At 42.6% G+C, this 11,603-nt stretch overlaps 1 protein-coding gene across 2 annotated transcripts in view; it reads left to right on the top strand.

Moving 5' to 3' along the window:
- LOC121573785 (bone morphogenetic protein 1) overlaps nucleotides 1-11,603 on the top strand; it is a 36,927-nt gene continuing 25,324 nt past the window's right edge. For both annotated transcript variants that reach the window (XM_041886063.2, XM_041886062.2), the window contains exon 1: nucleotides 1-259. In XM_041886063.2, the coding sequence (XP_041741997.1) occupies nucleotides 118-259 (142 nt within the window). In that variant the 5' untranslated portion in view covers nucleotides 1-117. The remainder of the gene's footprint in view (nucleotides 260-11,603) is intronic.

The raw sequence follows: 11,603 nt of genomic DNA, 5'->3' as shown, positions 1-11,603 counted from the left end.
AACCCGCCCTCTAAAAAAAAAAGATTGCGTTTCCCTAAATCCTCTCTGTCTACCCGCTTTTCCTTTCTTTTCTTTCCTTTTAATTTTCACAAACTCTGCTTTTATTAACTTCAAAATATGACTTTTATGCCGAGCTATTTGTTACTGCTATCAGGTCTCCGCGTTTTACTGACGGTTGATTTGGATTTGGTGGAAACAAGCAACTTCATTGACCTAAGCGACCCAGAAGTAATCGACTACAAAGATCCCTGCAAAGCTGGTAATGTTACTATTTTTCATATTATATGGGATAATTAATTACAGTTTTCTTTATCTGGATTCCATTTATAGATAATCAGTGACTGCACATTGGGCAAACCCAAAGTGATGGTTGATTTAAAGGGACAGGCAATGAGTTGAACTTGTTTTCACAAGCGCGCCGCTCGAAGGTGATGCACAACACTTACATAGTATAGCAACAGCGTGTAAAGTTACTGAAATCAATTACGGTAGAAATTATAATAAACTCGAGGCCAAGGCCAACCATGTCGTGCATGGTGCGCCGGGCCATTGTTCCACAGTGGGGGGTTTGGGGTATTGTATGGAACACACAGACAGCTGTCAATTCCAGACGGCTGAAAAGCCTTTGTCCATTAATCAATCAAGCATCACTTTGAGCTTGCTTCAATACAATGCAATGTTCTCTGTTATGTGAAGATCATGTTGTCTATTTTACCTACTGTAGTGTATGTAGGAGGCTGGGATAGCGCTATGGAAGACTTTGATAGAATGGCCATGGAACATGTCAAGTTGGGGCATGATGAAAAAGACAGAGGACATGGCCTTTTGATGAATCTAGGAGTGCTAAACAACATTGGGAACAATAGTGGTCATTAAACCTATGTGTATGTGTGTGTGTATATATATACAGTGGGGAGAACAAGTATTTGATACACTGCCGATTTTGCAGGTTTTCCTACTTACAAAGCATGTAGAGGTCTGTCATTTTTATCATAGGTACACTTCAACTGTGAGAGACGGAATCTAAAACAAAAATCCAGAAAATCACATTGTATGATTTTTAAGTAATACATTTGCATTTTATTGCATGACATAAGTATTTGATCACCTACCAACCAGTAAGAATTCCGGCTCTCACAGACCTGTTAGTTTTTCTTTAAGAAGCCCTCCTGTTCTCCACTCATTACCTGTATTAACGGCACCTGTTTGAACTCGTTACTTGTATAAAAGACACCTGTCCACACACTCAATCAAACATACTCCAACCTCTCCACAATGGCCAAGACCAGAGAGCTGTGTAAGGACATCAGGGATAAAATTGTAGACCTGCACAAGGCTGGGATGGGCTACAGGACAATAGGCAAGCAGCTTGGTGAGAAGGCAACAACTCTTGGCGCAATTATTAGAAAATGGAAGAAGTTTAAGATGACGGTCAATCACCCTCGGTCTGGGGCTCCATGCAAGATCTCACCTCGTGGGGCATCAATGATCATGAGGAAGGTGAGGGATTAGCCCAGAACTACACGGCAGGACCTGTTCAATGACCTGAAGAGAGCTGGGACCACAGTCTCAAAGAAAACCATTAGTAACACATTACGCCGTCATGGATTAAAATCCTGCAGCGCACGCAAAGTCCCCCTGCTCAAGCCAGCGCATGTCCAGGCCCGTCTGAAGTTTGCCAATGACCATCTGGATGATCCAGAAAATGAGACAAAAATAGAGCTTTTTGGTCTAAACTCCACTCGCCGTGTTTGGAGGAAGAAGAAAGATGAGTACAACCCCAAGAACACCATCCCAACCGTGAAGCATGGAGGTGGAAACATCATTCTTTGGGGATGCTTTTCTGCAAAGGGGACAGGACGACTGCACCGTATTGAGGGGAGGATGGATGGGGCCATGTATCGCGAGATCTTGGCCAACAACCTCCTTCCCTCAGTAAGAGCATTGAAGATGGGTCGTGGCTGGGTCTTCCAGCATGACAACGACCCGAAACACACAGCCAGGGCAACTAAGGAGTGGCTCCGTAAGAAGCATCTCAAGGTCCTGGAGTGGCCTAGCCAGTCTCCAGACCTGAACCCAATAGAACATCTTTGGAGGGAGCTGAAAGTCCGTATTGCCCAGCGACAGCCCCGAAACCTGAAGGATCTGGAGAAGGTCTGTATGGAGGAGTGGGCCAAAATCCCTGCTGCAGTGTGTGCAAACCTGGTCAAGACCTACAGGAAACGTATGATCTCTGTAATTGCAAACAAAGGTTTCTGTACCAAATATTAAGTTCTGCTTTTCTGATGTATCAAATATTTATGTCATGCAATAAAATGCAAATTAATTACTTAAAAATCATACAATGTGATTTTCTGGATTTTTGTTTTAGATTCCGTCTCTCACAGTTGAAGTGTACCTATGATAAAAATGACAGACCTCTACATGCTTTGTAAGTAGGAAAACCTGCAAAATCAGCAGTGTATCAAATACTTGTTCTCCCCACTGTATATATATATAAGACATAACATTGTACCTAAGCTACTGTAAATTGGAGGCTGGAATAGCTATGAAACTGTTTTAAAAAATAGACATGGAACATGTCAAGTGGGGGCAAGATGATAGTCAAAACGGGGGAGAAAGCTTTAAAGGGACATTTCTCCTTAATATCACTCTGGGTTTGTTATGATCGTGTCCGATGCACTTCTAGGTCAGTGAGATGTTTCTCACACATATTGGCCACCAAGAAGGCATGTCTGGGTTTCGCGCACCGAATGATACACCCGGTGACCGCATCCGGTGTTTTGACCAGGTGGATGAGATCTGAAAATTAAAGTAGTCCTGCTTTGTGGCATTTCACAAAGCCTCTATGTTATGACAATCGTTCTATACGTTTGTGTGCGTGTATACTTTATATGGTTGTCCTTGTTCGATGGAGCCATTGGATGTTTTTCAGCGATGTTCCTATCGACATGTTCATTGTTAAGGTGCCACATTTTTTCTCAGCCTCTGAAAGACGGTGCTTCCTGCTCTGGCCCCATCGTGCATCGTACATTTGCTATGAATGCAGGACCTTGTGGTACACTATAAGCAGACTAATACACAGGAAGTCGAAACTTGCTGATTCTACCGGTGAAATGAAAATGCACTCGTTCTAGCTTGTGGTGAGGACATTTTTGATGTTTATGACAAAACGTAATGTTGTTAATATAGTAAGGACTGTATACAGTGGCAGAGCTTAGGTGAAATTTCCCTTTAATTGAATCCATCAATTTAAACACACAAGGTGCTTCATTTTGCAAAAGGGTCTGCTCAGCCAGACGACTGTTATCCACAATGCTATATGTATTTGTAACCACCTGGGTTTGAACTAGGGTTGAATATTTTCCCAGTAATTTACAAATGTTCCATCCCGAGAATAAATCACTTTTCTCCCGGGTAACCCGGTATTTTCTGCCAAAACCGGAAGTGTCATTCAAAAGCATTTAATGCATATAAATAGCCCTATGTCTTGATTTGTATAGAGCTTTGATCGAAAATTCAAGCCTGATGCAACCTGAACCTGATTAAATACATTTTATGAACCCTACATTAAAGACATTTAATGAGCCCAAGCCCAAAAAAGCCCAAATTATTGTGCCGTTATCCAATATATAAGCTATATGATATATAGGCTACTGCACATTACGCACGACAGAAAAACATAAAAGCATATAGATGTAGCTATGCTCTCTTGGGTAAATAACTGAAACAATCTCCAGTAGGCTAATCTTTTTGAGTGTGAACTGTATTACATTTACATTTACATCATTTAGCAGACGCTCTTATCCAGAGCGACTTACAAATTGGTGCATTCAACTTATGATAGCCCGTGGGACAGCCCCTTTTTTTATGGGGGGTGGGGGAAGAAGGATTACTTTACACTATTCCAAGTATTCCTTAAAGAGGTAGGGTTTCAAGTGTCTCCGGAAGGTGGTCAGTGACTCAGCTGTCCTGGCGTCGTGGGGGACCTTGTTCCACCTTTGGGGTGCCAGAGCAGCGAATAGCTTTGACTGGGCTGAGCGGGAACTGTGCTTCCGTAGAGGTAGGGGGGCTAGCAGGCCAGAGGTGGATGAACGTAGTGCCCTCGTTTGGGTGTAGGGTCTGATCTGAACCTGAAGGTAAGGAGGTGCCGTTCCCCTCACAGCTCCGTAGGCAAGCACCATGGTCTTGTAGTAATAATATAATAATATGCCATTTAGCAGACGCTTTTATCCAAAGCGACTTACAGTCATGCGTGCATACATTTTTGTGTATGGGTGGTCCCGGGGATCGAACCCACTACCCTGGCGTTACAAGCGCCGTGCTCTACCAGCTGAGCTACAGAGGACCACGTAGTAGATGCGAGCCTCAACTGGAAGCCAGTGGAGTGTGCGGAGGAGCGTGGTGACATGAGAGAACTTGGGAAGGTTGAACACCAGATGGGCTGCAGCATTCTGGATAAGTTGTAGAGGTTTAATGGCACAGGCAGGGAGCCCAGCCAACAGCGAGTTGCTGTAATCCAGACGGGAGATGACAAGTGCCTGGATTAGGACCTGTGCCGCTTTCTGTGTAAGGTAGGGTTGTACTCTGTAAATGTTGTAGAGCATGAACCTGCAGGATCGGGTCACCGCTTTGATGTTAACGGAGAACGACAGGGTGTTGTCCAGGGTCACGCCAAGGTTCTTTGCACTCTGGGAGGAGGACACAATGGAGTTGTCAACCGTGATTGCGAGATCATGGAGCGGGCAGTCCTTCCCCGGGAGGAAGAGCAGCTCCGTCTTGCCGAGGTTCAGTTTGAGGTGGTGATCCGACATCCACACTGATATGTCTGCCAGACATGCAGAGATGCAATTCGCCACCTGGTTATCAGAAGTGGGAAAGGAGAAAATTAATTGTGTGTCATCTGCGTAGCAATGATAGTAGAGACCATGTGAGGGTATGACAGAGCCAAGTGACTTGGTGTATAGAGAGAATAGGAGAGGGCCTATAACTGAGCCCTGGGGGACACCAGTGGTGAGAGCACGTGGTGCGGAGACAGATTCTCACCACGCCACCTGGTAGGAGCGACCTGTCAGGTAGGACGCAATCCAAGACTGAGCAGCGCCGGAGATGCCCAGCTCGGAGAGGGTGGAGTGGAGGATCTGATGGTTCACAGTATCAAAGGCAGCGGATAGGTCTAGAAGGATAAGAGCAGAGGAGAGAGAGTTAGCTTTAGCAGTGCGGTGAGCCTCCGTGACACAGAGAAGAGCAGTTTCAGTTGAATGACCAGTCTTGAAATCTGACTGGTTTGGATCAAGAAGGTCATTCTGAGAGAGATAGCAGGAGAGTTGGCTAGAGACGGCACGCTCAAGAGTTTTGGAGAGAAAAGAAAGAAGGGATACTGGTCTGTAGTTGTTGACATGGTAGGGATCGAGTGTAGGTTTTTTGAGGAGGGGTGCAACTCTCGCTCTCTTGAAGACGGAAGGGACATGGCCAGCGGTCAAGGATGAGTTGATGAGCGAGATGCGGTAAGGAAGAAGGTCTCCAGAAATGGTCTGGAGAAGAGGGGAGGGGATAGGGTCAAGTGGGCAGGTTGTTGGGCGGCCGGCCGTCACAAGTCGCAAGATTTCATCTGGAGAGAGAGGGGAGAAAAAAGTCAAAGCATAGGGTAGGGCAGTGTGAGCAGGACCAGTGGTGTCATTTGACTTAATAAATTAGGATTGGATGTCGTCAACCTTCTTTTCAAAATGGTTGACGAAGTCATCCACAGAGAGGGAGGAGGGAGGGGAGGAGGAGGATTCAGCAGGGAGGAGAAGGTGGCAAAGAGCTTCCTAGGGTTAGAGGAAGAGATTGAAATTTAGAGTGGTAGAAAGTGGCTTTAGCAGTGGAAACAGAGGAAGAGAATGTAGAGAGGATGGAGTGAAAAGATGACAGGTCCGCAGGGAGTCTAGTTTTCCTCCATTTCCGCTCGGCTGCCCGGAGCCCTCTTCTGTGAGTTCGCAATGAGTCGTCAAGCCACGGAGCAGGAGGGGAGGACCGAGCCGGCCGGGAGGATAGGGGACATAGAGAGTCAAAAGATGCAGAAAGGGAGGAGAGGAGGGTTGAGGAGGCAGAATCAGGAGATCGGAGGGAGAAGGATTTAGCAGAGGGAAGAGATGATAGGATGGAAGAGGAGAGAGTAGCGGGAGAGAGAGAGAGTGAAGGTTGCGACGGCACATTACCATCTGAGTAGGGGTAGAGTGAGTAGTGTTGGAGTAGAGCGAGAGAGAAAAGGATACAAAGTAGTGGTCAGAGACTTGGAGGGGAGTTGCAGTGAGATTAGTAGATGAACAGCATCTAGTAAAGATGAGGTCAAGCGTATTGCCTGCCTTGTGAGTAGGGGGGGACGGTGAGAGGGTGAGGTCAAAAGAGGAAAGGAGTGGAAAGAAGGAGGCAGAGAGAAATGAGTCAAAGGCAGACGAAGGGAGGTTAAAGTCACCAGAACTGTGAGGAGTGAGCCATCCTCAGGAAAGGAACTTATCAATGCGTCAAGCAATACTGTACTGTATTGTATTATACTGTATTATATGGACTGGAATTACGCACCTCGTTCAAATCATAATAAAGCAGAGAGAACATGCGATTCTGGTGCAGCACATGTGGCCTACAAAGTATAGCGAATTTGATTCTAAATTTTCAGAATATTTCCCCTAATGTTATTAGCCTACCTCCTCTTTCTCTCTCTAGTGGTGCTTCATTCCTTCCTCGCTTTCAACAGTTAAATGAAATAAGTTTTGTTGTCCTTATCTTTAGAATAAATAAGATGGATAAGAGCGTCTGCTAAATGACTAAAATGTAAAATGTGCGTGTGTATTGCGCAAGAGACAGAGGCTATAAGTTAGAAGCTTATTATGCATTACCCATCATTCATTAGCTAAATATAAGGCTAATACTGCATTTAGAAAGACGCAAGCTAAGACATCTATATATAGGGCTATATATCAATCTTGAACAGGATTATCTATTTTGGATGCAATTTGAATGGAATTGATGGAGAGAGAGAAAGACTGCGAGAGAGTGCTCGCTCATGCACTGATTTAAAGCATTGATATATGAGTGTTTTAAAACTCTACAGCTGCAATAAAAAAATAAGCTGACCCCCGAAAGCCAGATGGAGATGTGTAAATTAGACGCACATTCGGTCTTTATACTACTATAGCATAGGCTATGCTGCAGCAAATGTAGGTCTACCTGTCAAAATAAAAAAAAGTTACCATTTTGAGATGATAGGTCTACATACTGAGATGGGCTCTCGGTCCCAACCCTGAGCATTGATCATGCAGTTACCAGAGAGAAGGATATAGAGAATCCAGATTTAGACATTGCATATAATTTAACAGTTCCATTTCACATCATGTTCATATAAATTATTATAATATTTTATTACAATTTACTGGTTTCTCAGAGTTATTTATCCCGGGAAAAGGGAGTGGTTTTGTGCGGTAAATTTAGGTAAATCTCGGGAACCGGTTTCCACCATTCAACCCTAGTTTGAACCCAGGTCATCTGAGGTTGTATTAACCCACTGAGCGTGCTCAGAAAGCTTACACTCAGGCAAGGTTACTCATCACGTGAGCGTGGTTCACTGAACCCTCTCCATCATACTTCACTGTCGTTGGCCTCTTCCTCCTCTTCACAATGACCCCAGCAGCTAACAGACTAGACATCAATAGATCAAACTTGGGTCACAGCACCAATATGACCACTTCTATGCTTTTTATTGGTATTTCATAATACATTGGTGGTGTACTGAACAGGCTCCCTCTTCTTGGAGACCCAGTTTACAATTGTGTTCAACTATCTGGTTCCCCACATCTTTCAACTCTCCTTTTTTCTTCCCTGTCCTCTACCTCTTTTCTATCACGTTGCTCTCATCTTCTCTCTACCCTCCCAACCTTCCCCATCTTTACTTTTCCCTCTCCACTCTTTATTATTTCCTTTGTCCTGTTCCCTTCTTCCCTCTCCCCCCTAATATCATCTACGTCCTCTTCCTTCTATCCGTCTCTCCGTTGCCTGGAGACCAGAGGTCATTGAGGCCATGCCAGAGCAGTCCTCGGTTGGAAGCCGGTGAAATCCCACTGGCTGCAAGGCATGTGCTGTGCACTGTAGGCCTAGGTCTGCAGTCGTTTACAGTCACTCTTTGCATGAATGACTTTGCTTCAAAGGCAGGGACAACCAGGGCTTATTGCCGAAGTACTTTGTTAGGGTTACATACACCCAGGAATTGGAAGTTCCCTTCTCCATACTGTACTTTTCCCTTGCCCCATGAAGTGGTGCATCATCACCCATACACAGATCTTAATTTGAGCCAGATTGTTGCAGCAGGAAAATAATCCTGCAGCAACAGGAAATGTGAATTATTATGTGGATTATAATTAATTGACATTTTTGTAGGGGTTTATACATTTTTGTTAAGGGAAAATCAAGTCTGAAATTTCAAAGTGGAAATTGCAAACTTCAAAAGGCTTTTAAACCTCAAATACACTACACGTTTTACATTCCTGCAACTCCAGTGTAGATTTGGCCTTGTATTTTAGGTTATTGTCCTGCTGAAAGGTGAATTCGTCTCCCAGTGTCTGTTGGAAAGCAGACTGAACCAGGTTTTCCTCTAGGATTTTGCCTGTGCTTATAGCTGTATTCCGTTTATTTTTATTTAAAAAAAACTCTCTAGTCCTTGCCGATGACAAGCATACCCATAACATGATGCAGCCACCACCATGCTTGAAAATATAAAGAGTGGTACTCAGTGATCTGTTGTGTTGGATTTTCTCCAAACATAACGCTTTGCATTCAGGACAAAAGTTAATTTTTTTGCCAATATTTTAGCAGTATTACTTGTTGCAAACAGGATGCATGTTTTGGAATATTTTGATTCTGTACAGGCTTCCTTCTTTTCACTCTGTCATTTAGGTTAGAATTGTGGAGTAACTACAATGTTGTTGATCCTCAGTTTTCTCATATCACAACCATTAAACTCTGTAACTGTTTTAAAATCACCATTGGACATGGTGAAATCCCTGAGCTGTTTCCTTCCTCTTCGGCAACTGAGTTAGGAAGGACGCTTGTATCTTTGTAGTGACTGCGTGAATTGATACACCATCCAAAGCCTAATTAAAAACTTCACCATGCTCAAAGGGATATTTTTTTACACTTTTTTGCGAAGCATTGTAAAACCTCCCTGGTCTTTGACGTTGAATTTGTGCTGGAAATGCACTGTTTGATCAAGGGACCTTACAGATTATTGTATGTGTGGGGTACAGTGGTGGGGTACTTATTCAAAAATCATGTTAACCACTATTATTGAACACGGAATGAGTCCATGCAACTTATTATGCGATTTGTTAAGCACATTTTTACTCCTTAACTTATTTAGGCTTGCCATAACAAAGGGGTTGAATACTTATTGACTCAAGACATTTCAGTTTTATTTAAAAAATAATAATTTAGAACATTTTCTCCAAACAAAATTCCATTCCACAATGACATCATTGGGTATTGTGTGTAGACACAATTTCTCAAGTTAATCAATTTTAAATTCAGGCTGTAACCTAACAACATTTTGAAAAAGTAAAGGGGTGTGAATACTTTCTGAAGGCACTGTATATGAGAAAGATTTTGTATTCTACTGATTTTAGCACTGGTAACAAAATAAACTAATATCATATACATCAAAATCCCCCCAAGTGATATTTAATTGCGGTAAATCACAGGACATTACAATAATTTTTTTTTCTCCAGTATTAATGACAAAAGTACTAAACAAAACGAAACCACTGACCCTGAATAGTGAATGATATTGATATCTGGAATTCCTAGTGATATATCATGCAGTTTAATTTTGTCAATAGTTTGAATTACATATCAAAGAAACATTCATGATTAGTACTGCCCAGTAATGCAGTTGTTACACAAAATACTTGTACAGACATGCAGCACTAGCTCATACTGTAGGCTGCATTTGAATGGATAGCATACAGTTGAAATATGTTTTCATGGAATGTAACTTCACTTGTAGCTGCAAAGGCTTTTATTTATTTATTATTTAACCTTCTTTTTCTTACACATGTAAGTCCATTCTTGGAGGAACATATTCTTGGAATATGAAAGAGCATATTCTTGGAATAACTTTTATTCACACCTCTTGATGATGTATTCATTCCTTCCTCATGGTTTCGAGTTGGATTTAGAGCCTGATTTAAACCTGAGAAACAAATGGAAATGAACACCCACAGACACTGGCCCCTGTGGACTGGATATTGTACCACTGCTGTCTGTATTCTGTTCTTCTACTTCGTCCTCTCAGTTCTACATTGCCTGGCAACCTCACTTCTTTATTTACTCCCACACCAAGAGACCGTTCTCTCTTCCTACAGGACCATTTACAAAAGGCTTGAATGGTGCAATAGCAATCCCAACTATATAATATATTGTAGGTGGTTATAAGAGTGCAGTTAGCTTCAATAAACCTTAATCAGTGGAAGGAAAGCTACATCAAGGTGCTAACTTTTTTCTTTTCCATATCATTTTCCATGGACCTTATTTGAACATGTCACAGAGTGAGGGGAGCCACAAGGGAAAAGGGAGAAAAAGGCAGAGTGTAGATTAATCCCACTAGACTCATTCCCTCTGGACAGAAGTCAGCAAATTCCCAGAAGACATCTACTTTACCATATTGCTTTGACTACCTAATTATGAACTATGAATATCACATCTGACATTTGCCAGTCTACATGTCATGCATCAGCCACTTTATGGCTCTAAAGGCTCGATTTGTCATGGTAGGTTGTATTGAATCTTTTACCTGAACAATTTCTCTCAACCCACTATGCTAATTAGGTCTTCCGATTGTTATGCTTTGACAAGTTACGCTAACTGACAAGTAGCAGCCTGTCTGGGTATTCAAAGAGTATGGCCTCTCAGCTCTACATCTGCACACTGCTGCACACCATCATGCCCATCTATGTGGTAGTGTGGGTATTGGAACATGACCATAAGGTTTGTGTGGAGTTGGATGTATACATGATCTTCCTTCATTTGGAAGTACACATTTATAAATGTATTTTTGGAAAAAGTATTGATATGATTACTATATGTCATGGGGAAAAAGGGGCCACATATAGAAAGCACGTATATTTCAACCCCTTTATGTACACTGAACAAAAATATAAACGCAATATGTAAAGTGTTGGTCCCATGTTTCATGAGCTGAAATAACAAATCCCCAACATTTTCCATACGCACAAAAAGCTTATTTCTCTCAGATTTTGTGCACATATTTGTTTACATCCCTGTTAGTGAGCATTTCTCCTTAGCCAAGATAATCCATCCACCTGACAGGTGTGGCATATCAAGAAGCTGATTAAACAGCATGATCATTACACAGGTGCTGGGGGAAATAAAAGGCCACTTTAAAATGTGCAGTTTTGTCCCACAACACAATGCCACAGATGTCTCAAGTTTTGAGGGAGCATGCAATTGACATGTTGACTGCAGGAATGTCCATCAGAGCTGTTGCCAGAGAATTGAAAGTTAATTTCTCTACCATTAGCCGTCTCCAACGCCATTTGAGAATTTGGCAGTACGTC

The sequence above is a fragment of the Coregonus clupeaformis genome, chromosome 9 (assembly GCF_020615455.1).
Source record: "Coregonus clupeaformis isolate EN_2021a chromosome 9, ASM2061545v1, whole genome shotgun sequence".
Lineage (NCBI taxonomy): Eukaryota > Metazoa > Chordata > Actinopteri > Salmoniformes > Salmonidae > Coregonus > Coregonus clupeaformis.
The sequence above is the reverse complement of the archived record's forward strand: the minus strand, read 5'-3'. Positions and strand labels throughout refer to the sequence as shown.